Below are 27,242 nucleotides of genomic sequence, written 5' to 3'. Positions count from 1 at the left end.
TAACTTTTACATAATGGGAAGCATAGTAATGTATTTTAGTGGAACTGGCTTAAACAAATACTTGGTAAAGAAACAGACCTATTGAAAGGAAACTATTTTTCTAAGTACCAAACCAAAACTCATACAGAAATACAACAAAACCCCTTTAAATCCTTAGTAACGTTATACCCTACACCTATTAGAAAGAGAGGCACTTTCAGTCAACAAGTGGAAGTGGCCTGGTGAAAGAAAACATCTGCTAGGTAAATATTTTGTCTGTGTAATAAATTAAAATATCTTCCACAAGCAGAACGCTCATAAACAGTTCCCCTTTAAAGGGACACACCTGTTAAAATAGTAGTTTTGATGCATTAGGGTTATCTGTTCAAACTATCTGCAGGATTTCAGAAAATTCTCTTCTGCTCGTGCTTCTTAGCAGGGCCCTTTTTTAAAACTCTGGCTCTGCACATGAATAGATGCATGACCCTTTGCTCTTGCTGTTCACTCTCAGGCACTTGATCCAGCCAAAGCAGTTTGTAAGCGACAAAGAGGAAAGAATAGGAAAAAGGATAAGAGAGCGTTGATTGTTCATCTACTGTAGGTACACTAGGCATATCTGAAGCAAGCACATTTTCCCCCCTTTCTGATTGGCTTGAAGCATCCCTGCTTTAGTGAAATATGGGAATTGTCTTATTGTTAAACTTTGTGGGCTGAGGATTTTTTATGAAAAAAAAAAACTATGAATGGTGTTGCCATTAGGCATCATTCTTACATTTCTTTTATGTTGCTATGATTCAGTATGATTCAGTATAATCACTAATGCTTCTTCTTACAATATCCCACAGATGACAGCTTTTATTTAAAAACAAACAAACAAACAAAACCCCAAGAGTTTTCAAAGAGTTGGAATTAAGTGATTTTGAAACATAAGGTGCTAGGAACAAAACAAGGTGTTTGTTTCATAGTCAATAGTGTTTCTTACTACTGAAATGATATGGAACGCAACATTGAATATCTGAGCACACACAAACATGCATTAGAATCTCTAGGTTTTCTGAATTTTATTTTTGTGAAACCACAGAATAAGTTACTGAAACTTATGTGATCCAAAAGGGAACACCACTGCAGGTTTGCTAAGGCTTAGACTATGATCTCTCCAGGAGTAGCAAACGGGAGCTTTCCAGCCTTATAGAGAGAGATCTCTGGACAAATCAAGCAATATAATCAAGGCACAGGACATTTCTGGAGGATTTGATACGTGGCTGGGGGGAGGAGATGACCCTAAATGTGGCTGAAGGCCCTTGATCACAGATGCATATTAATCCCAAAGAAATACTCTGACCCATGCTCAGCATACTACTATAACATGATTTTTTAAAATTGTGTGGGTCATTTTCAGTTGGTACTATACATACAGAGCATGCCTACAGAAGTAATGCCTTGAATAGGAACTGCTCTGATTACTCTTTTCAGAGTTCAGAGTAACAGCCGTGTTAGTCTGTATTCGCAAAAAGAAAAGGAGTACTTGTGGCACCTTAGAGACTAACCAATTTATTTGAGCATAAGCTTTCGTGAGCTACAGCTCACTTCATCGGATGCTGTAGCTCACAAAAGCTTATGTTCAAATAAGTTGGTTAGTCTCTAAGGTGCCACAAGTACTCCTTTTCTTTCTGATTACTCTGATCATCTCTCAATGTTTATTTCTTCTTAAAATTATTAGTAGATATATGGATAGACGACTGTGAAGAATAGGAAATTATTGATAGTATTCTTATGAATACTGTGTGCATATTTGTGGGTTTAGAGGTTATCTTGTGGCCAGTTTAGAATTAAGTCCAGCTCTTCCCAACTACCTAGGTTTTTAATTCAATTGCCTGGGCTCAGAGGAACAATACTTGATGGGTGGCTACCGCTAATGCCCTATGGAGAAACATATAGACCAGTTTGAATCAGGTGCAGGGTCCCAAATCAGACAAAGGAAAGAAAATAATGGATAAAAAGCCAGTGAACTAATGGGAGAGACACTGACTGGGGAAATCAGAATGAGAGGTAGAAGCTTCCTGGACAGTCTGCCTCACCTACCTAGAACTGGCAAGGAAAGGCCAATGCAGGATAATGCATTTAGGCTTTTGTCATTTTAACCCTGGTTACTGTACTTGTTATGTTCCTATGGATAAATAAATCGTATGTGTTTTGAAAAAGCTGTCATAAGTCACTATGTTCATCAGCTGATCGCAGCTCCTGGAGAGAAATGTATAGCAAAGCAAAATGTGGGCCTGCTGGGATAACAGGTCGGTGAAACTGGGTACTGTAACCTGGTGATACAGTCGAAAAGTGGCATATGCCACAGAGTGCCAGCCTAAGAGAAGTACAGCTAAGGGCCTGGGGCTTAGAAAGAGTGCCCACAAGAGAGACGGAGAGTGGGGTCAAGGTATAGCACCTGCCCTAGAAGCGTATCAGTAACTTTATCCAAGATGAAATTATAATGGGTAGGGATAGTCAGCATGGAGCACTGGACTGAGACTCAAGAGACCTGGATTCTATTTCTGCTTTTCCCACTGACCTTCTGTTTTTGCTTGAGCAACACTGTGTTTCTCTGAGCTTCTGATTCCCTTCCCATCTTTTGTCTGGCTTGTCTCTTTAGATTGTAAGCTTTTAGGACAGGGGCTGGCTCTTACTGTACTTCTGTGTACTGTACCTAGGACAGTCAGTCCCCAGTCTCAGTTGGAGCCTCTAGGCACTACTGCCATACAAATAATAATATAGTGGACCTTACAAACAGAGTGAAGGTGCATGAAGGACCGTCCTTTAGTCGGTGGCCACTTTAAAGAACTGCATCCTCAAAGCTTACACAACAATTATGATTGCCATTTAGTTAAAGAACCACCTATTTAGGGCAAATATTTTTTTTTATCCCTTGAATCGCTGCTTAAGGTGCGTTTCACTGTGTCTGCTGGTGTTTTTTTCCTCATGACAGTACATGCCGTATTCTCTAGGTTCTTGTCTCGCTTAATGATGCTATAATGCTGGTAGTTTCAGAAATTGAGGATCACAATGAAGCCTTGTCCATCAGTAACGAAGCTGAACTGTCTAACAACTTACCTGGAGATGACCTGGATGAGTGCCTTGTCTATCCTGGAGAGCTCTGTCAGCACCTGTGCATCAATACAGTGGGATCTTACAAGTGTTCATGTTTCCCAAGATTTACTCTGCAAGATGATGGGCTCAGCTGTAATCCAGGTGAGAAACATGGACAGGAAACAAATTAAGAAAAGTCATCCCATACATGACTAGTAGTGTCCCCACCTTGCCATCTTTACTGACCTGTCCAGTTTTAATCTGACTTTTTATTTAATCTCGTACTATCTGAAACAGAGAGTGTAAATTAAATGTTGGAGAGAGAGAGGGAGAGAGAGAGAGAGGTTTTACGAAGAAAATAGGAAATCATAGCAACTAGATCAGCAGGATTATTCCCTCAGCTATGTTGTCTAGTCTTTATCATTTTTTTTTTAAATGACCCAAGCAATGGAGGTTCCACCATTTTTCTTGAGTCTGATAGTTCTCAGTCAGGGATCTTTTCCTGATATGGGTTGAGAAGCTTTTCAAAGTTATCTATGGGGTTTAGACATGTATCTTCCACTAAGAATTGAAGGATCCATTAAGAATGGAAGATACTTTCTTGTACTGGATTTCCACTCTGAACAATTGTTTGGAGGTTCCAAGGGAGGAGTTGTTGGGAGTAAAACGCTACTTATATTGCATTGGGGAAACTAATAATCTGAACCAAACCTGATCGTTCTAAAAAGGTCCAGCCCGATGTTCAAATTGAGGATGTGACTAATTTCATTTCCAAACTCACGTGTCCTTTAGTAGTTATATTTCAAATGATCTTTTTATCATGAATATGATTTTGTAAATTTAGCATTATGACTTCACATCAGAATACAGGAGCAGAAAAGGTTGGAATGTGAGCAAGAAGAGGAACCTCTTAAAATATGTTCTTGCAACTTTTGAAATTTGCATACATTACAGAAAAAATGTGACAAATGTAAACGTAAATGCAGTTGGGATGACATTTTCAATAGATCCTAAAGGAGGAAGGCACCTTTAGGGTCCTTTGAAAAAAGTAAAGGATTTGTAATTTTGCATTTGCAGTGTGTCATGTGTCACATGAGGTATTTTGTATGTCATGGCTAGTTTTCCAAATGAAAATAATATTTATTCAGGTCAAACACATGGTAGTGCTTCCTGAACTTGAATTTTTTTTGCAATCATTGACTTCTGTCCAGTGATATAAAATATAATGTTCCTGAATACAGTGGAAGGCTTGCAAAGAAAGCCTATTGTGTTGTAATTGTTTGGATGTATAAAGTTCTCCAATGGCAAGATTTCAAGTCAGCTAATCTGAAAAGTTAAAACTTTAGGTTAATTACATGTGCTTTTAATTTAGACATTCTTTGCTTATTTAATGAGCAAAAGAAATGCTGCCATCCAATTTTTGCCAAACCTTAGACTCCAAGTACTGTCAGCTAAATCCAAATAATAAGTTCTTATTATATCATTCTTCTCACCATGATTTTGAGAAAGTTACATCAGTGAGGTATTTTTTGACTATGCTTTTGCTACAGTTGTCAGTTGTCTGCTCTTTTTATATTAAATTCTGTGTAAGGAACCTGATACAGAGGTGGTGTACTTCAGCCTTGCAAAATTTAGTTCACCCTCTCACTTACATCAAATTTATTTATTTGTTTGTTTGTTTGATCCTGCCACCAACATCATCAGAAGCCTGGTTGTGGAGTAGTAGATTTTGTGTCTGGTAGCAAATTTTCATGGCAGTTTTGCAAGACGGCTGTACGTAAAGCCACATCAGATAAGTGCTGCTGTGTGCAGAATTAGTGCTGGGTTCTACTTTTGGGTTTAATTTTTATTCTTTTTTTAAAACATCTGTAACATGTAACATCTGGGTCTGTAAACTTAGATTAGAAAACTTTTGGGAATGAACTTTCCAGAAATGGTGCGTACACTTCATGAGGGCGTTTATGCTGAAGCTGACCACCTGTGACTATGTGGTCAGTTGTCCCGGTAGCTGAAATGATCAAGAGTTTCTCTGCCACTGAAGTGTGAAAATGACCCATGAAACCTTGTGAAAGGGCCATTCTGGTCATCCAGATAGACCATTTCAAGGACCGAGCTAGAGATTGATCCAGGTGGTGCTCGATCTGCAAGGAGGCTGTCTCCCTTTGAGATTTGATTTGATGATGGGTTCTTATAAGATTTTTGGTGATCACTACTTCTGGTCAGTCTGCCAGTAGAGAGAACATCTCATTGGTGCTTTCAATCCTGGCTGAAGACCATCGGTATATTAGGAAATATGAGAGGTGCTGAGCACCCTCTATTTTGAGTGAAGTTCTTCAGATCACAACTTAGTGAATATAAATGAGACTCAATGGTGAAAATAGTTGAATGAACCTTTGCTAATGTACTCTAAATAGGTTTGTTTGGAGCTTTCAATGAAAGTTGGTGGATGGTTCTTTATATTATACAGTAAATAGTTTGCCCATATCTATTCAAGAACAGTAACTCATTTAATATGCAAACCACTTCCTTGCCAAAACTTTTTTTCTGGCACTTCTGTTTTAAAGTGGACTCTTCTTTTTTAAAATACATGTGATCAAAGTCACTGTCTATTTAACTTTTAGTTTTCATCATAACAAATAAAAATGCCCTATGAGAAGTGGGAGGTGGTATATTGGTATACCGTTTTCCAGACATCATTATTTCCTCATCAGAAACTTCCTAGATGATTAGAAGGAAGGCTTGAAATAAATTAAGATATGTAAAATCTACAAAGCACTGTAATCATTCAGGTTTACATTTTCAAAAGTGCCAATGTGATGTAGGAGCCCAAATCCCATTTTCAAAAGTGACTTAGGCAAATAGGACCAGATTCATGAAGGTATTTAGGTGCCTAAAGATATAGACGGTTGTCCAGGCACTTTTGAAAACTCCACTAGGCACCAACCTGCATTTTTAGGTTCCTAAATACCTTTGAAAATCTGACCCTTAAGGTCCTAATTCTCATTGAATGGCAATGGAACTTAGGCTCCTAAGGTCTTAAATCACTTCTGAAAATGAGACTAAAGTTCCTAAGTCACTTAGGTGCTTTTGAAAATTTTACCCTCAGTCCAGGATGAAGTAATCTTCAAATTCCTAAGGGAAGGCCGGGTCTGCATTCGGCATGCAGTAACAATAGTTCCATATGCTGGTCCATGCAGAAAGAGCCCAAGCTGTGGGACACAGAGATGGTGGAGCTGGAACAGGGCTTCTGCACCAATATTCCATTCACACTGCTGCACTATAAGCAAGATTACATAGCTCATCTCCACGTTTTGCATGAGTTTAGGGAGAATGCTTCGTTGCCCTTCCAGGTTGCAATGCACCACCAGTTGGCTATCTAGTAGCCATGGCATCTTCCCATTTTCTCTTTCTGGCCATAGGACCTGGTGAATATCTCTTCATGAGCACTACATATGTCTTGTTTTCATGCTGGGCAAGGGAGAGGTGTAGTACATGAGGAGAGGGCCTTTGATTACACCCGGCCATGGAGCAAGAAGAGACATGCATGTAGTTGGATGTCTGGCTAATCTCCCTTCTTTCCTGCTGTAGCTCTCAGTGCTCCTACTGGACTTCTTATTCCTCCTGTTTAATATTTCCCCCTGACGAGGTGTGTAACAAACCCATCGTGTTTTATATGTCTGTCTCCTCTGTCCCCCAATGCACTCTCAGGTATGGATAACCCCACTTAACTTTCTGCAGAACCCTGATTATTTTTTCTTTTAATTTACATTTTCCTGTTAATATTTTGAAAAAAGAAAATCTCTGTTTTTACAGAGAATTAATCAGTAATGTCTTAATTCATACAAAATGTGCCTTTTATTTTTGTTAGCTGGGTTGGCTTACCCTCATGGCAGGAAATCTAGCTGGATCAAACACATCTGTATCTCTTGCCTTATTTTCTGACACTGGGAAATCTAACTGGGACATACCACATGAAGTTTTACTGCCCTTGCCTCATGCCTCTGCGCCTCTCATACCTGTTATTTTCATGGAAAATCTCCATGCAGTAATCCTGGTCAGTCATCTCTCATTGTCATACACCCTGTGGGTCATATTGTGTGCTCAGATGTGTGTGTACCACTTCTGCTGAAGCCAGCAGGAGTTGTACATCCCAGGGCAGAACTGGGCCTTGTTCAGCTTAGACACAAAAAGATGACACACACAAGCTGGATTGCTACTGTTGATATAACAGAGCAGAGCACTAGTTTAGACCTGCTTTCATACCTTTAAAGGTTTTTTTTTAGACACTTAAGGGAAATGATAGATGTTAGTCACGAAAAGTCCTACTTGTCTGTTTGGATGTTATTCTCTTTCATACTGTGCCTACAACAGTGGACGTATTATTTTCAATTACATTTTAGTAGAATATACAGCATATGTTTGAAGACCACATATATTTTTATATATTGACCATGCAATTCATCCAAGGAATTAAGACAAGGAGATTGGCTTCATGGCAGGGCAACAGTCTAAGGCTTAAATCATAAACTGTTATGTGATGAATTAGATTTTGATACCTACAAGAAAAATTTAACTTGGTGGAGGAATTGTACAGCAGGCTACCCTGCCTGCTAATTCTGGAGCATATCCATTTATGCATACAACCCTCTGCATGTGCTTATGCTATTTGGACAATTGCCTGGACACAATATGTTTTAAGATCACAAATATCAACTCAGCGCCTTCATCAGTTTTGCAGGAGAAGTTATGGAGTCATCTGAAAATCTATTTGTATAGATTACAGAAAGTAGCATAACTGAATGACAGGTCTGACTTGGAATCTTTGCTTCTGGCACTTGAGGGATGTGATGCAATATTCATCTCTACATTCTTTGTTTTTGTACATGTTCACAGATATTGATGATGGACAAAACATTGATGATGGACAAAACATAGGAGTGGAAGCAACCATTGCTCCAGAAGCCTCTAATATTCAGCCTACCACTATTAAGACTTTACAAGTAGAGCAAAATAAGTGTAAAGGTATGTATGACAGACAAGCTGGAGACAGATGGTTTAGGAATGTTTACAAGGCTGGAATGAAATTCCAAAGCTCCCTTGGCTGATTTCATTTCCGTGCACATACATACATAAGTTACCTCTTGTATTAGCCTGAGGAGTTTAGAGGATTGTCAGGAGGAATGTGCTGAGGTAATCTGAGGTTAGACTCTAATTTCAAGGTTATTACACACTTGCTATTTAGGTTATTTTAAACAGAAGAGCGGTGCAGGATAACTTAAGTAACACACGTAGGAATATTCGAGTATAATAGAAGGATGGTAAGTACCAAGAGATTGTTCGTTTACACATTTTATACCTGGGATTATACCTGGGTGAACAAAGCTCTTTAGAGGACTTCTGTGTTGAATTTTAAAATGTTTGAAACTTTGCTTTGTCTAGATAATGGCCCCTGCAAGCACATCTGTAATATTGTGGAAGGAAATGCTGTGTGCTCTTGTTTAAGTGGATATGCTCTCATGGCTGATGGCGTTTCCTGTGAAGGTGAGTAGGTGTTTCCACTGAGATAATAGACTAAAGACACATTATATGGTTCCCATTAATCTTGGGAGCCTCATGGACATTTCTCTAAGGGCCTATTATTTTTGATATTGCTAACTGCAGGTGATAGTAGAGACTTAACTTTACTGTACTTAAAACTAGATAGCACTAGGGATGCTAAAAGTGTTTGAGCACCTCAGACATATCACTTACAACATCCATCTGGTCATTTGAAGAATTGCCTGGTTAGCCATTTCCACTGTGGTGATTAAAGATGCATTCCCTGACTGTGTGCATGGCAAAGTAGTTAAGACTGGTCAGACCATACCTCTTGTTAAAACATAAGACCTTATTACTATCCCTTTTTCACTAAATGTAAAATGTAAAATTCACCTTTTGCTTTACCTAAGTCTTGTATTGGAGTTGTTCAGGTTGGAGGAATGGGGCCTGTACACGCCTTGCATGACATTGGAGGGGAGCCTCCAATCAAAAGCAGTTGGGGTCTGGGCCATGGGATCTACAACAGCACAAATCCAGTGGCCCTGACATTCTGCAGTGAAGTTGTGAAGTGGCAGAGGCTACCGTTCCAGCCTATGAGCTAGCATGGAAACCAAGAGAGGCTCTGCTGCAAATCTGTGTTCTCTCTACAGGTGGAGGAGTGAACTCCATCCTTCAAGCCAAGTTTGTATAGAAGGGTTATATTCACTGTGGGAAGTTATATAATAGAAGAGGCATTTGTAAATGACTGAAATGGGTTTTAGAGAGACAAGATGGGCGAGGTAATATCTTTCATTGGACCAGCCTCTGTTGGTGAGAGAGACAAACGTTTGCAGTAGAGTGGCCCATTAATACCTCTGCAGTCATAGGAGAAAAAGAGGGGGATAATGCGTTACAGGTTGTTGTAATAAGCCATAAATCCAGTGTCTATGTCCAGTCCATGATTTTTAGACTTTGTCTACAGTAGCCCTTTGGTCAATAAAACTTTTGTTGGTCATGGGTATGAAAAAACACACCCTTGACCGACATAAGCTTCACCAGGGGTCTGTCCGGGGTCCTCTTTTGCAAGTGTTGCACAGGTTTCTTTTGAGGGTGACGACTGATAGGTCAGAATATAGTGAGCGCTTTGTGAAAAGTGTTCATCCATAGGTGATAGGGTGTTTTTGTCTTTTATCATTTTCCTGTATGAGTTCAATACTGTGTTATTGGGGCATTTAGTGCACTGGATGAGGGGTGTGCAGATGGGGTTTTATTTCTGGATTGAAACAGGTTCTCTCAGGGTATCTGGGTGGCCCATTCCATGATGCCATCTACTTCTCTGGTGAAGTGTCCTTATTTGGTGAAGGTGGTTTTAAGTGTGTTAAGGTGTATACTCATAGTTCTCACCTACCACCCCACACTGGAACCCATAGTGGGTATCAACAAACAACTACAACAATCTGTAACCCACTACTGCCCTCTTTTTGTCCTCTCACTGCAGAGGTGTTAATGGGTCATTCTACCTTGATTGGTCCCTTACAGTATGTAATAACTACTTATGCTAAACAACCTGTTCCACCTTGAGTTTTGCTGTGATGCCAGGAGTTCCTTTCCCAGACCTGAAGAAGAGCTCTGTGTGGCTCAAAAGCTTGTCTCTCTCACCAACAGAGGTTGGTGCAATAAAAGATATTACCTCACCCACCTTGTCTCGCTGATATCCTGGGACCAATATGGCTACAACTACAATGCATATGTGAAATGGGTTTTGTCATGGTTGGTGCTGGGCAAATAGTGTGTTTGTGGGGGTGGAAGAGACAGGCAATCTGTGAATATTCACCTGAATCTTTAAATAAATTTTCACTGGCCTTTTTGTGTTTGCTGTACTGGAACACTTGAATGATCTAAGTTTCACTGGCATAAATGGCCCAGATCTTCAGCTGATATAAATCAGCACAGCTCCCTGGGCTTTAACACCATCTGAATGTGTGTCCTAGGTATTTATAAACAGTGAGTTTCAAAAGTCACATCATGATTATTCACAGAATCTGAATTTTAAATTTACACATCTGAATATTCACATAGAAAGTGCTTGCACAGTCCTCCAGTCATGGAACCGACACAATGTCCTGTGTCATACCTTGTCCTTATCAATCAATAATAAATATCTGATCAATCATAACTAACCAACTAAGGTTGGATAGCATCTCCTGAACTCTCACAGAGAAATGTTCCCAATCAATCCAGAGGGTTAATATTTTTTAAAACATAGATTCTCGAATGCTATTGAATATCAGTTGAATCAGCCTAATTCAAGGAAACCCTAGAAATTCCATGAACAAAAACAAGAGGTTAAAATCCTGGGATAAATTATTCCCTATGAATCCTTACTTAAATCTTGTCATGATGGAGATCAGCTTGTTTCAACAATATCAGTGTTGAGATGATTGTCTCTAGGCAACCACGGTAACATTTGGAATGTTAATTGTATCCTTTGAACTGAACATAATGCTCTGCTTAAATTGTAATATGATACTAACATGGTAGCTCCAACACACTGTATTTAAATAGGTCCAATGTGAAAGAAATATTGTATCATTTCAGGAACAAAGCTAATAGAATTCTATTTTTCCCTTTTGGTTGCAACATGTTGATATAGACCTGGATGAGTGCCTTACAGGTGCTCACAATTGTTCCACAAGCCAGTTATGTATGAACACATTGGGATCATTCTACTGTGTCAACCACAGGGTGATCTGTGCAGAGGGCTTTACACTCAACATGCATAGAAAATATGTTGGTAAAATGATAAGTGTAAGCCATTCACTGAAGCATCATAATTCTTCATGCTGCGCAATGCATTTAAACCATTTGTGCTAAAAGGCTCTCTGGCCATCTTTGCATATGACATTTCAATGTGAGTTAGTAAAAACACATGTGCATCACTCACTCCATGATTTTTACCATTGTGTGTTCTTCTGCTATTTGGCTTTTCCCCTAGCAATACGTTCTCAGGATGCATATTATTCAGCTGGAAAGCCATAAAAGTTCATGCAGTTATGAAAAGCAGAAATTCAGTTGACAGTTAAATTGGACTAATGTAGCATAGAATGGTCTTGACCTTTCTGGACAGGGTGAATTCTGCTGCTTTAGGTTTGGGGCTTTGGCACAGGAGCTTGATAAATGTATCTGATGAAAGGTGCGCAAATTCAGGTAACAAAGCTTCTGTAGAAAATGCATTCCGAAACAATGGAATTTTTGATTCTTGGATTAACCCACAGGTCTCCCACTGATATTATAAGAATAAAGGTCAGGTACGTCAACATCTTGTTACAACATCCCTGGTTTATAACCTTCAGTGGGACAATAATAATTTTTTACCACTATTCTGTCATTTAATAGTGTCTTTAAACGTCATTGCTTACGAAAGGCTAGGCCTACATTTTAAAAAATTACTTGATTTTCACATACCAAACTAGAGACATCTCAGAGGCCTAATTTTCAGAAATGTTTTGCACTCACCCTCTGCAAATTAGACCCTCTTAAGGTGTCTAGAGTTAGGCATCCAAAAATTGAAGCCCTGGAAATCACTAATGACACTTGAAAATCACTACCACCTGTGACGATAATATCACTTGTAGACATGTCATTATTTTGCTTCTCCCTTCCCTTCCTTGACTGTCCTATAATTTTGTTTATAGCATCATGTACTGAATCATGTTCAACCCTGCAGCATCACAGCTTTGCTCTTTTCCTTTCCTCTAGTGCTCTGTGATCTCATTTTATTACTGAGCATCATGCGGCATGAAGCAGGAGGGAGCAGGCAGGAAAATGTCCCAATAATAACCATGTCAAAGTTCATAAACAGGAATGCAAACAAATCTACTTCCATTCTGGCTTTTCAAATGTTCCAATATGGATTTTTTTCTAGCTTATTTTTTTTTAAATACTGATTTTTTATTTATCTAAATATAATAGTTTAGATTAAACAATTAAATGATTAGCACAAGATCACTGGGAGGGAAGGATATTTTAGGGTTAAAACACAGAACTGGGATGCAGATGTTATTCTGTGCTTCACCATGTTCTTCCTGTGTGCCCAGGGCCACTTTTTTCAGAGTTTTTTCTTGCTTTTGGTGTATATAAAAAGATCATCTACACTTTCCACAGTATGCATCCGATGAAGTGAGCTGTAGCTCATGAAAGCTTATGCTCAAATAAATTGGTTAGTCTCTAAGGTGCCACAAGTACTCCTTTTCTTTTTGCGAATACAGACTAACACGGCTGTTACTCTGAAACCTTTTTTCAGATTGCTGAGCACTCAGCAGCTCCCAGAGCCTTAATGGAGGCTGCAGAGTACACAACACTTCTGAAAATCAGGTATGTTATTTAAGGAGCCTAAAAGAAATTTTGGAGCCTCATTTTAGGTTCCTACACATGAAATCTTGGTTATGTCACTTTGCTTCAATAGCCTCATCTGTAAAGTAATGGACAACAGTATTTTCCTACCTCACACAGGAGTGGTTCGAAGCTAAATTAATGAATGTTTTCCATTGACTTATATAACCCTTTGCAAGGGTATCCCAGGTACTATAATCATTTTCACTTTTCAATATCCTATGACTTCCCCCCCAGCTGACATAAGTAAAAGATACAATAGCAGTTTTGAAACACACTTAATGTGTTTTTTATTAAAGTGATGCACACCTGGAAGGAAAAACTCTTTTGTGAAGCAAAAAAACTTCCCTTGTTCCCTGGCTAAATAATGAAGTCATGTATTTCTCTGCTACAGTTCAGATAGCTACAAGTACCTTGGTTAAAGAGGCAAGGAAGTTTTGAGACTAGTGTAACTTGGAATAGTTAAAAAGAAAAGGAGTACTTGTGGCACCTTAGAGACTAAGGTGCCACAAGTACTCCTTTTCTTTTTGCGGATACAGACTAATACGGCTGCTACTCTGAAACTTGGAATAGGTACACACTGAATATCTGCTTCCTGTACTTGCACGTGTCTTTACTATACATGCTTGGAGAACATTTGCCATATTTAACATTTTTCTAACTTTTCTAGTCAAACAGAAAAGCCACAAATATATTGTGGTTTCTAATTTGTTGAGCTGCCATTTCAGCCTCTCACTACAGCCATGTTTCCCTAAAGAATCCTTTGCAAGCTAACTGCTTTTGTGCTCCATCTTGAACAATTTGGGACCAATAAACTGTGTATTTAATACTGTGTCTGCGAATTGTTTTAATTTTTTTAATATCAATATGTATGTATATCAGGGAGGGGAGGGACTATCTGTACACTACAATAGAACAGCCAATGTATTTTCTCTTGAATTTCCTTGAGTCAAATTGTAGCAGATTAAAATTCCAGGTGCATTCAAGAGCAGATTTCCAGAATTCCTGAAAGTCAGTCAGGCACACAGAAGAGCCAACAGCTGTTTAAATGGCATGCAAACAACTCCTCTGCTAAGCTTGTTTGAATGCATATTATAATTTCTTTGCTCTTGAAAGCTCCATGTTTACCAAAGATAAGAATCAGGTGGTGAGGTGTGTTTTTAATGGGGTTGTTTCTATTGGCAGTTTAAAGTCTGATTCATCTCTCTCTCTCACACACACACCCAAACACACATACCCATTGGCTCCTTTCCATGTGATTCACTCCTATTTACATGTGCAGAGCACAGTATGCCATTATCTTTGCTATTTCCCATCCAAACTTTTTCCCCCTCTCTGAGTACACAGTAAGTGGTCACTTTATTTATGCACCACAGGGACTGCACACAACCAGAACTACGAAGAGGTGGTGGGATGGGTAGTTGCAAAAGGAACAACCATTCTAAATAAAACAGATGTGTTCTATAAAACAAATTTGAGCTGATGTAATTTAAAGAGAGAACAGAATTCTTGAGCAACTATAGAACACTAAAAAACCTGCACTGACCATTTACAAGATTGTGTAAAAATGCTAATTTACTGTACAATTATATAAAACAAAGCAAAAAAACAACCCCAACTAAACTGAACAAACAAACCCAAGAAAATCAGCGATCAGGTCTTTGCCAATATCCCTTTGCAGCTAAGGCAGCTTCTGAGACACAGGAAACTAACACTGATGTCATGTGAAGTTTCCTATTTTAAACAGTAGTTCCAGGGGGAAAAATAAGTGTTGTCCTATGATCACACACACAACTTAGCATACAGCTTCAATCTACTCATCGAGGGTGTTTTGACTGATGACAAGAATACTGAATTGTTACTGGTAGCAATGCAAACCACTTTTCTGTTCCTAGCCCACAAACACATTTCAGCAATGCTTTGGATCTCTGAAAGAACAAATAAATAACTCTATCATTCTAATCCGTGATATCTTTCCAAAGTATTTTTCTTGCTTTCTTTGCAACTCTCTCTTTCTCCCTTACTCTTGTGGCTGTGAGGTTTTTTCCTTCCTCCTGTTTTTCTGACAGCTTCTGACTGAAGCTGAGACAATATTTGGTCCAACAGCAGGAATTAATTTTATCTGATTAGTGAAAACCTGGCTCAGATTTTCCAGTGCTAGGTCAAGCACCTTACAGATGTGATGAGTGGTTCTCAGAGTACTGAGGAGAGCAGGGTTATCAACCACCCCTAATTTTATAGATAATCCGTAAAGGAAGAGAGATTGGCCTGGTCTAAAAAATATATTGGGCAAGATCCTTGTGACCACTCCATCTGCTTTGCATCATTCTGGTAGCAGCAACCAGTGTTAAAGCTGGCTTAATGGTCCTCTGGAGGATTCCCCCAGGGTAAGTGAATCTTTGGGTGGTACAGAACCACCATAGCAGCTCTCTTGCTAGCCCTGCAGACTAGCTAGACTTGCTAGCTAGTCTGCAGGAATACCATGGGTATGTCTGCAGGAATAGCAGGGTAGGTGCATGGTCAGGGCATACCTATGCCAACAATCCCAAAATGCCAGAATGGCCATGGGAATTCTGGGGAGTTCTGAGGCTTCTCTAGTTAGTGCTAGCATTCTGGACCTGTGCAAATTGGTCTCGGGATCCAGAAGCAACAAACATACTAACCATCACTACCCCTTCCCCCCTCTGCATTTGCATGGAGCGTAGCTGAGCCATTTTTCTGTAACTCCTGTTCGTATGTGGGGCCTGATCCCTCTCCGTTCCCACGCAAGGGAGATGAACAGATAGGACCGTGTTTGTTGAGCAGGCTGGAGGATGACAATTCTTGTTTTGGGCCCTTATCATGGTTTTGAATTTTTTTTATTCTACATCAAAACAAAACCCAACTTTTTAAACATCTTTGCAAAAACAGAATTTTCTGAATGTTGTGGGTACTCTAGAACCTGGTGGTTAGGACTCTGCCTTGGCATGGGGGAAATCCAGTTCAAGACCCTGCTTCGCCAGCTTCAGAGCAGAGTGTTTCATGCCAGATCATGCTGATTCAGGCAGAGCGGGGATTTGACCTTGGGTTTCCTACATCCCAGGCTAGGGCCCGAACCACCAGACTACAGAGCAGGGGTGGGCAAACTTTTTGGCCCTAGGGCCACATTGGGTACAGAAATTGTATGGAGGGCTAGGTAGGGAAGGCTGGGAGATGTTATGCCTCCCCAAACAGTGAGGCGTAGCCTGGCCCCCTATCCAGCCCCCCCCCGAACCCCTATCCCCATCCAACCTGCCCCCCCTGCTGCCCACCCCTGACTGCCCCCCGGGACTTCTGCATCCTATCCAAACACCCCTGCTCTCTGCCCCCTGACCATCCCCCTGGGATACCCATCCCCTATCCAATCCCTCCTGCTCTCCAGCTCCTGACCACCCCCAGGACTCCCACCCCATCGAATCTCCCCTGCTCCCCACCCCCTGACTGCCCCCCTGGGGCCCCCCACCCCCTATCCAATCCTCCCTGCTCTTCCTGCCCCATGTAACCGGGGGGGGGCCTGGGGAGGGGGGTAAGAGGGCTCAGTCCTGTGTGTATCCCCTGCTCATTTGGCGGCTCTCCCTGGCAGTTGGGCAGGGCTCACTCCCTATCTGGTCTTGGCTGCTAGGGACGGGGGCCAAGCATGCTGTGGGGGCCCTGACTTGCTTTTCCCCTGTCCCCAGCAGCAGGGCCCAGGCCCCATGACCGCTGCCCTGCAAACACCCCCCGGAGCTCCTCCTGACCCCGACCCCGACCCCCTGACTGCGCCTCCTTGGAGCACCAGGTCTGGCAGCGCTATAGCCGTGCCATCTGGCCGGAGCTGCAGCCATGCTGCCCAGGTGCTGGGGGAACTGTGACTGTGAGGGAGGCAGGGTGGGAGAGGAGCAGAAGGGGAGCGGCCAGGGGCTAGCCTCTGCCATGCTCACTCCACTGCCGGGGAGTTGGGCTGGCTCCTCCACAAGCCTGTCCTGACCCCGCTCCCTGGCTGGAGCTCGGGGGCCAGAGGGAAGGGTCCTGCGGGCTGGACTTGATGTGCCATAGTTTGCCCCCCTCTGCTGTAGAGCATAAGTAGCTCTCTTAAAACAAACAAAACAACTTTTGATGAAGACTTGATCAAAACCAAAACGTCTCTGCAAAAGGTTTTGGCTTCAGCACAATTTCATTTAATTGACAATATTCCAGCGAGCTCCACTTGTTTGTCCAGGGTCGAGGAATTTTTGAAAAAAAAAATGTAATTTGGACAAAAATGGGGGAGGGGGAAATAATATTTTAAGAACACTTTTTTGGCAGAACCCACCTAACCCTTTCCTTAGAGGAGTGACACCCGCTAACAGTGTGGAGTGTTTCAAACATTGTCCACCTGCCATGCTGTGATATTTTGTCCTTTAACAATGTGTACAGAAGTAGCTAAGTTCACATGATACACTATGATATCATCTAATGTGTTTATATGAGAACATTTTCTTTGTCTCAGAGAAACTGTAGCAAGCTAAGAGTCCAGATCCAGAGCCCATTGAATGGAAAGACTCTGACTGGATTTGGCTCTAGAAATTACATGCCATAAATGGCTATTTGTGGGAATAGTCATTTAAAATTTAAAAATCACATCAAATCCATTCAAGCAGTTTTGGTTTTTTAAATCAAGTTTTATGAAAATTTTGAAGCCTGTCAATGAAGTGCACACAGGAAATAACTGTGTAAACCATGCACACTTCATGAGCCTAATGCTGCAAACCCATTGTATGCGGGAAGTTGCATTGAGCTCAGAGAAAATTCTGCATGCATAGGGCTTGCAGGATTGTCAAAAGGGTGCCCAGTTGATGGTACTTAACTGCAGATGCATTGTTAGGGACTGATCTCCTCGCTTTGGAAAGTCAGCATGAAGCACGTGAAGAATAACAAATAAAAATATAAGAAATAAACCGAGAAAGTCCAGTGAAACTAAGGCCCTGCTCCTGCACAAACTTACACAGGTGACTAACCTAATGCACATGAACAGTTCCACTGGGGCTGTTCACAGGTGTAAAGTTACGAACAAGTGCGTGCAAGATTGGTGTCTAAAATTTTTGCCTGTGGCCCTCTTCCACTGCGACCAGAAAAATCAGCTTTATAAATTTTGTAATATCTGCTCGGGTTTTGGGGCTTTGCAAGGTGATGGTGTGACCCAGGCTGTACGTATCTGGGAACCAGGCTCTTTCACCTGAATTTTTGAGGCTTCATTAACACAGTGCTAGTTCTGATGCATGCTGAGAAAATAGCTTTGGGCAGGAAAGCGTGGTGACTGACTGTAGTTGATGTGTTCATATTCCTGTTTCGTGCAGCTTTTAATTGACTTCATAGTTTTAACTAGAACTGTGTGAAAGTTTAGCATCTCAGGGAGAGTTCTGCATGAAGATTTTCTTCCTTTGTCTTTCCATTCCATTTTGTTACTTAGGATTTTTTTTTTTCTTCATGAAATTTCCAATTTTCACTTTTAACATATTCAGAAATCAAACTGCCTGTTTTTTAGTCTGAATGGATTTCCATCAAAAAATATGTCAAAATTTATCTGTTCAGAGATTGCGTTTTCCTTTCTAAAATAGGTACCTTTTTCACTTGAAATGATCCAACGTTTAAGTGAAAGCATTAAATTTTCCTGTTTTGTACTTCCTCCTCATGAAGACTGATCACTTGAATTGAATTTTAAAAGCTTTATTTCAGCCTTTTGGATTCTCCTCTTCCCTGCCCCATATTTTCACAAGATTATTGTTTTAAAAAGTGTTCAACTTCAATAGGGGGTATCCCCTATTGAATGTAAGTCCATTAGCAATGTGAATAACCTCAAAACACAGTCCCTGCTATAGTTCATGCATGCAGCTGTGGTATATTTGGCATAAAGCAGTAGGATTGATAACCTGAGCTTTGAAAAGCCTTTAATGAGCAGGAAGTCTGAATCCTCTTTTTGTTCTGTTAGAAGCCATTAAATGCAAAGTTCATTATCTAACCTCTACTGGCTTTAGTATCTAATCAGTTCTGTCCATCCCATGTCCTTGATGAACACATCACTCACTGTGAATTCAAAAGGGAAATAAAAAAGCTACCTTTAATTCTCTTCAGCTGCTCTACAGCAACAGAAACCCTAACATAAAATGTCCTCAGTCAAAATACTGAAGCACAGTGCTACGTAAACTTGCTTTTGGAAGAAAAGTTTTAAAATGAGCCTTTGACTCTTTCCTAAAGAGAGCAGGAAGAGGCAGCTTTCTTGGTGTATGTGAGCCTCTGAATTATCTAACTGCTTCTTCTTGTAGATATTAATGAATGCGTAACAGAAGCGCACACCTGTAAGCGAGGAGAACACTGTATTAACACAGTTGGATCATTTACATGTCTCCAAGAACTCAGCTGTCAGCCAGGCTATGAACTTAAGGATGGTGAATGTGTTGGTAAGGCAAGCACTTTTCAGTCTTTCATTATGTTTGCTGCTAAACTCTTCTCATGTAAGACCAGGGCTTCATGTCCTGACCAAGGTTATCAGAATCTGGCTTGTAGATATTTATTTTTTGGCAAGCTGCTAACATCTAATTAGTTGTAATTATTCGAAGGGAAGAGAAAGCGGGGGTATGAATAATTTTTTATGGTTGCTGCTTAATATTAAATAGATGAGAGAAAAGCAGAGGTCACCACAAAAAGAATTGTTTATGCCAAAGAGGCAGGTAAAGCCAATTTCCCACAACACTTTGGGTTTTTTTTTAAACTGTTGTTCCTAAAACAGGTTCATCCCATGGTTTGTAATAGAAATATTGCTGCATTGCCCCATAGCCTGGGGTCCTTGTTTTATCCTCCCACAGGAAAACCTCGGGGAGGGAGAGGGGAAGGAAAGCACAGTAAGCGGAATGTTTCCAGGGGTGTGGGTGAGAAGGGGCAGGGTTAATTACACCCCCAAAGACATAGATGGTCAGACCACACCTTACAGATCCCCTGAGATGCATAGTGTGTCTGTGCACTAACTGCTAGTCCCTTGTAGCTCTCCAGTGGAGCCAGATTATTAGGGACTTCTCAGCTGAAGGCTGCCCCTGGCTGGCATCTCCCAAGAAGGACAGTCCCCAACACTCAGGGGGCTCCAGAAGAAACTTAATATCATAACTGAGGAGTTGATAAAACTGTGAAAGGGATTTAAAAACCTCATAGTTCAAGGCTTAAGCCAGCCTCTATCAGGGATCAGGATGAGTCTTCCATGGGGAAAGATTATCCCAATTCTGCCTACTGTGGGGTTCCAGCACTTTCCTCTGATATATCTGGTGCTGGTCATGGTCAGAGACAGGATACTGGACTAGATCGACCATGAGCATGATCCAATATGGCAATTCCTATGTTAATGCAGCCTCTGGCTGTATTCAGTTTTTTGGAGCATTTTCCATGGGGGTGAGAATGATTCGGGTTCTTCTCATCCTTCCTGCTCCTTGTCGAACCCTATATATGGCAGCCCAGACCAATGGAGAGTCTGCTACAGGCCCAGGTCTGTGGAGACCATGCAGCACAGGTGGCTGGTGTGTGTGTGTGTGTGTGTGTGTGTGTGTGTGAGAGAGAGAGAGAGATGGGGGATCCCTCTCTCCTCAATGTATGAAGGTAGGAGTTATGTCCCCACCAGTGTTCCCTCTAATTTTTCCCACACATGTGCAGAATGAATTTTGTTATGTGCACCAATATGGAGGTGATGTGTGACACGGCCGAGGGGTTCTGAGTGTGGGAGGGCGCTCAGAGCTGGGACAGGGGTGTGAGGGCTCCGGCTGGGGGTGCGGGCTCTGGGGTGGGGCGGGGATGAGGGGCAGAGGGTTGGGGTGGGGGGTGAGGGCCCTGGCTGGGGGTGCAGGCTCTGGGATGGGGATGAGGGATTTGGGGTGCAGGCTGCCCTGGGGCTATGGCGGGGAGAGAGGACTCCCCGCAGCAGCACCTGGGCTTGCGGGGAGAGGTACCTCTCCCCGCCGTGGCAGCTGTGTGGTTGGGGCCGCGGGATAGGTGCCCTTCCCACAGATGCAGCAGGTCCAGGGCTGGGTTTGGGCGAGGGGAGGGGCGCCCCTCTTCCAGCAGTGGCACAATGGGGGCGGGGCTAGGTTGCGGCTGGGAGAGGGGCACCTCTCCCTTGGCCATGGCATGTCCTAGCCAAGTGGGTTCCCTGAGTGCTTGCACCGCACTTAATAGTCTGGCTTAAAGGGAACTTTGGTCCCCACTCCATTTTTACTCCTGCAATTTCCCAAGGACTTGAATAGCAGTTGGCCTTAGTGTAGCCCTGAGGATTTGGCATACAGCAAACATTTTAAGTGAGTAGTAACTGAATTCCTACACTGTAAGTGAACCAGATATTTAACTGTAGGTAGCATATGTTTGAAAAGACTTAATAAGGGCTAGATTGTGGAGTCCTTGCTCACCTCGAGGGAACCTTAGCTCCACGGTTTGGTCCTAGCATTTATTAGCCTTATAAATTAGTTACTATTTATTTTTAATCCTTCTTAATGGTTTATAAAATGTATAAAGCAGGTTTTTAAGTGGCCCTTTAAGTATGACTCCAAGGGCTAAAATTCCAGCATCTCTGTAAGAATTAATGTCTAGATATCGCTACAACTACTTTGCTTTGGCAGTTAGTTTTATGCTATGAGATACTGAGTCTCCATTGTTTTTTGATACCTCATCTTCTTTCCGTCGTAGAAAGATTTGACAACATAGTACCTTCTGGAAGATGGACAACCTTAACATATGAGAGAGACAAGGTGGTATGGAAATGCTTTTTATTGAACCAACTTCTGTTGGTGGAAGGTACAGAATTTCTAGCTACACGGAGCCCTTCTTCAGGTCTGGGGAAGGACCTGAAGAATAGCTCTGTGTAGTTTGAAAGCTTGTACCTTCCACCAAAAGAAGTTGGTCCAGTAAAAGATATTACCTCACCCTCATATCCTGGGATAAACACAGCTACAACAACACTGCAAACAACTTTAACATATGTCTCTTGCTGATACTTACCGCTATGGGAATGCCTCCAAAGGTTCTGCAAGCTTTCTCTTACCTAAACCATGGATTTTGAGTTTGTGCCTCCTTTTTTTTTATTTGCTTTCCTGGCAATATTCTAGCAAACGAGGTCACCAACAGGAATGTTCACAGAAACAGCAAATTATAAGCTAATATTAGAAAATACTCACAGAAAACGAGTTTTGAGCTTGTGAATGTGAGTATTTACACCAGAAACCTCATTATACTCACCCACTCAGGGAAATGAAACTATTCCATGCGATCTCTATCCAGTCAAAACTGACCAGCACAGCTTGAATTTTGAAGATTGAAATCTCACAATAAACTGCTAATAAACAGACCAAAAGTTAAATGTGGAAGCTATTTGGCAAATAATGTCATGTAAGAAATAAATTGGAAAAAATTGTTAGCTGCTTATAGACCGCAACAGTCATCAATAAATTATTGGCTATTTCTTATTTGTTCATTGTTCTCTCTCTCTCTCTCACTCACACACACACACACATACACACAGAGATTTTAGCTACAGTTTTTATTCTGTAAGAAGCAAAATGTCCATCTTGCTTTAGAAATGGAGCTACTAGTCCACACAAAACATACACTACATCAGTGTTTCTGTGGGTTTCTTAGACCCCGATCCTGCAATAGGATCTACACTGGTGACTTCAGTGGGACTCTGGAGATCGTGGGGCCTGCATGGGTCCCATTGCAGAAATGGTGCCTAAAAAAATGCAACTGCAAGATTCTGAAGCCTGTCCATGGGCAGGAACAAACAACTGTACTCACTGATTTTACAAGCACGTTTTCGGAGGCGTTTTGAAAATCTGATACTTCATAACCGCATTTTGGGTGGGGGGGGGAGGAAGGAAGGAAGAGGGTTACAAATTATTTAACAGGATTAGAAAAAAATATGGCAGAATTGATCACATATTGTTTCTTTATCTTTATTAATAGACATTGATGAATGTGTGAGAGGAACTCATACTTGTCAAGTAAACTTTGTATGTCAGAATACCAAAGGATCATTTTATTGTGAATCAAAGCAGCGATGCATGGAAGGATTTTTACAAGACCCGGAGGGTAATTGTGTCGGTAAGTGTGATTACAGCAATACATTTCTAATGTGTGCAGTAGCACTGAGCAGACTCCTGATGCTGTTACACTGTTCAGTGGCTGTACATTGATCGTGTTTGATGTTCCTTAAATTTTCACTGAATTTTGTCCAAATGTTGCTGCTCTTTTAAAAATGTTATATATTGGAATTGCATACTGTGAAGTTTTAAAATGCAGGCATAACTGATTCTCATCAGCCCCTACATAGATTACATAATAAATCAAAATCAAAATGAAGGAAAAAAAGTGACAGCTGGAACAGAAAGAAGCAGATTTAATATGAATAGCTAATACTAACACACTTTCTCTTCCACAGATATTAATGAATGCACTTCACTTCCTGAGCCGTGTAAGCCTGGATTCAACTGTATCAATACTGTTGGATCGTACACTTGTCAGAGAAATCTGTTAATGTGCAGCAGAGGCTATCATTCCAGTGAGGATGGATCTCGATGTATCGGTAAGGATCAGACTCCTGTCTGCAATTGGGTGATCTGTTAAAGGAAAAAGCTTATCTCAGTTCCAAAATAGTTTTAGAAAACTTTCAATTGTTATTTCTGCATTCCAGGAGTAGGAGAGTTTAAAGATTGGCTTGATGATGATGTCTAAACAGCCTGTTGGTCAGTACTGACTATGTTATGTTATTATTAATGCCTGAATACTGTAGTTAGTTCCTTTTGGTGACCTTGAGTGAGCTTGGTTTTGCTTGCATCTTGTACCTACTAGCTTTCATTCTAGATTCTGTCTGACTCAGTGGTTAGTCCCAGCCTGACCATCAAAAGCTTCACACTCTGTTATTTCATAGTATCTCACTGTGGACGGATATGGTGTGGGGTAATAACATACTGCATAAAAGAGATACTGTGAGTGCATTCATCAAAAGAGATAAATGGGCAGATCATCTTTACAGCAGTGCAAATGAATTATTGAATTATGAAATTATCAAATTATGAAATTATCAAATGAATTATGAGTTATTTTTCTGTTGTCCAAATTCTCAGAATAAGTCCGAGTCCTGACTTCTTTGTTTAAAGAAGAAGTGCACATATACCCAGGGCCAGATTCTCTGTTGCGCTGCACCTTGTGCAGTCTCTTCCACCTGTACAAAGTGGGCGTACAGTGGTATCCAATCAGATTTGTAGGATTTTACACTTCTTTTTGCATTCAGTTACTGGTGTAAATGACTACATGAGATGCAAGAGAGCAAAGACTGGCCTACAGCGTTCAAACAAGAGTGAAGTTGTGTCTTTAAGAATTAAATATATTTTGTAAATGTAGAAAATAGGAAACTATATTTGGAAAGAATAAATCCGAATGCTGTTTAGGACCAATACTACAAATATCCATTAATTATCCTTGCAGTGAACAGAGAATGTGAAAAGAACATAATCAGCCTTTCCGTGAATTTAGGGGAGGGATGGAAAGAGTAAAGTCCCATTCGTTTATTTTCTGACTTTGCTCATAGCAAGGTTTAATAAACTGTGAAAGATAGAGGCTAAGAAAGAAAAAGGCCCCAGCAGAGTGCAGTGGTGTGGGTACAGGACATATGTCAGATGAGCTTCCCACCTTCAGCATTACACGTTGCCCTACATTACCACCACGTATCTCACTTCTGCACTACTATCCCCAGAGTGTCACAGTCCTATCTCAGGGCCTCTCCTTCTGCCCCTCCACCCCCACGAACATGATACAGTTCTGTGGTGACCTAGAATCCTATTTTCGACGTCTCCGGCTCAAGGAATATTTCCAACACACCTCTGAACAACAGAGATCTTCCTACCAAGACTACAAAAGAAGGATTCTGGGTGGACTTCTCCTGAAGGTCGAAACAACAGACTGGATTTCTACATAGAGTGCTTCTGCCGACTTGCGCAGGCTGAAATTGTGGAAAAGCAGCATCACTTGCCCCATAACCTCAGCCATGCAGAACACAATGCCATCCACACCCTCAGAAACAACTCTGACATCATAATCCAAAAGGCTGACAAAGGAGGTGCTGTCGTCATCATGAATAGGTTGGAATATGAACAAAAGGCCACTAGGCAGCTCTCCAACACTACTTTCCACAAGCCATTACCATCTGGTCCCACTGAGGGTTATCAAAAGAAACTACACCATTTGCTCAAGAAACTCCCTGAAAAAGCACAAGAACAAATCCGCACAGACACACTCCTGAAACCTCGACCTGGGGTATTCTATCTGCTACCCAAGATCCATAAACCTGGAAATCCTGGACGCCCCATCATCTCAGGCATTGGCATCCTGACAGCAGGCTTGTCTGGCTATGTAGACTCCCTCCTCAGGCCCTACGCTACCAGCTCTCCCAGCTATCTTCGAGACACCACTGACTTCCTGAGGAAACTACAATCCATTGATGATCATCCTGAAAACACCATTCTGGCCACTATGGATGTAGAAGCCCTCTACACCAACATTCCACACAAAGATGACTACAAGCCGTCAGGAACAGTATCCCCAATAATGTCATGGCAAACCTGGTGGCTTGTCCTCACCCATAACTATTTCACATTTGGGGACAATGTATACCTTCAAATCAGCGGCACTGCTATGGGTACCCGCATGGCCCCACAATATGCCAACATTTTTATGGCTGTCTTAGAACAACGCTTCCTCAGCTCTTGTCCCCTAATGCCCCTACTCTATTTGCTCTACATTGATGACATCATCATCATCATCTGGACCCATGGAAAAGAAGCCCTTGAGGAATTCCCCCATGATTTCAACAATTTCCATCCCACCATCAACCTCAGCCTGGACCAGTCCACACAAGAGATCCACTTCCTGGACACTACAGTGCTAATAAGCGATGGTCACATAAACACCACCCTATACTGGAAACCTACTGACCGCTATTCCTACCTACATGCCTCCAGCTTTCATCCAGACCACATCACGTGATCCATTGTCTACAGCCAAGCTCTATGATACAACCACATTTGTTCCAACTTTTCAGACAGAGACAAACACCTACAAGATCTCTATCAAGCATTCCTACAACTACAATACCCACCTGCTGAAGTGAAGAAACAGATTGACAGAGCCAGAAGACTACCCAGAAGTCACCGACTACAGGACAGGCCCAACAAAGAAAATAACAGAACACCACTAGCCATCACCTTCAGCCCCCAACTAAAACCTCTCCAACACTACAAAGCCCGTTGCCAACTGTGCCCACATATCTATTCAGGGGACACCATCACAGGGCCTAATAACATCAGCCACACTATCAGAGGCTTGTTCACCTGCACATCTACCAATGTGATATATGCCATCATGTGCCAGCAATGCCCCTCTGCCATGTACATTGATCAAACTGGACAGTCTCTATATAAAAGAATAAATGGACACAAATCAGATATCAAGAATTATAACATTCAAAAACCAGTTGGAGAACACTTCAATCTCTCTGGTCACTCGATTACAGACCTAAAAGTTGTGATTCTTCAACAAAAAACTTAAAAAACAGACTCCAGCGAGAGACTTCTGAATTGAAATTAATTTGCAAACTGGATACAATTAACTTAGGCTTGAATAGAGACTGGGAGTGGATGGGTCATTACAAAAAATAAAACTATTTCCCCATGTTTATTTCCCCCCCTCCACCCACCACTGTTCCTCAGACGTTCTTGTCAACTGCTGGAAATGGCCCACCTTGATTATCACTACAAAAGGTTTTTTCACCCCCGCTCTCCTGCTGGTAATAGCTCACCTTAAGTGATCACTCTCGTTACAGTGTGTATGGTAACACCCATTGTTTCATGTTCTCTATGTATATAAATCTCCCCACTGTATTTTCCACTGAATGCATCCGATGAAGTGAGCTGTAGCTCACGAAAGCTTATGCTCAAATAAATGTGTTAGTCTCTAAGGTGCCACAAGTCCTCCTTTTCTTTTTACATCTCTCTGACTCCTCCAAGTGGGGAGATGGTCAAATTTTGGGCTCAGCCTATGGACTGGGACTATTAAAAATAACTAGATGATGGCTTAGGTTAAGAATGGTTGCCGGTACAATTATAAAGGCAGATGAGTTGGCTGATTTTGATCAAGAGATGCACTCATCTTTCCTCCGTTATCATTTAGCAAGCAGGGAGATACCCCAATAGACACGAAGAGAAAAGGAAATGCTCCTG

At 41.4% G+C, this 27,242-nt stretch overlaps 1 protein-coding gene across 7 annotated transcripts in view; it reads left to right on the top strand.

Moving 5' to 3' along the window:
- Nucleotides 1–27,242, top strand: part of FBLN2 (fibulin 2) — a 194,137-nt gene that overhangs the window by 151,229 nt on the left and 15,666 nt on the right. For all 7 annotated transcript variants that reach the window (XM_073352179.1, XM_073352178.1, XM_073352181.1 and 4 more), the window contains 6 exons: nt 3,013–3,219; nt 7,951–8,079; nt 8,497–8,598; nt 19,266–19,400; nt 22,933–23,070; nt 23,408–23,551. In XM_073352179.1, the coding sequence (XP_073208280.1) occupies nt 3,013–3,219; nt 7,951–8,079; nt 8,497–8,598; nt 19,266–19,400; nt 22,933–23,070; nt 23,408–23,551 (855 nt within the window). The remainder of the gene's footprint in view (nt 1–3,012; nt 3,220–7,950; nt 8,080–8,496; nt 8,599–19,265; nt 19,401–22,932; nt 23,071–23,407; nt 23,552–27,242) is intronic.

Source organism: Lepidochelys kempii, chromosome 7 (assembly GCF_965140265.1).
Source record: "Lepidochelys kempii isolate rLepKem1 chromosome 7, rLepKem1.hap2, whole genome shotgun sequence".
Classification (NCBI taxonomy): Eukaryota; Metazoa; Chordata; order Testudines; family Cheloniidae; genus Lepidochelys; species Lepidochelys kempii.
Note: the sequence above shows the minus strand (reverse complement) of the source record. Positions and strands in the feature narration are given on the sequence as shown.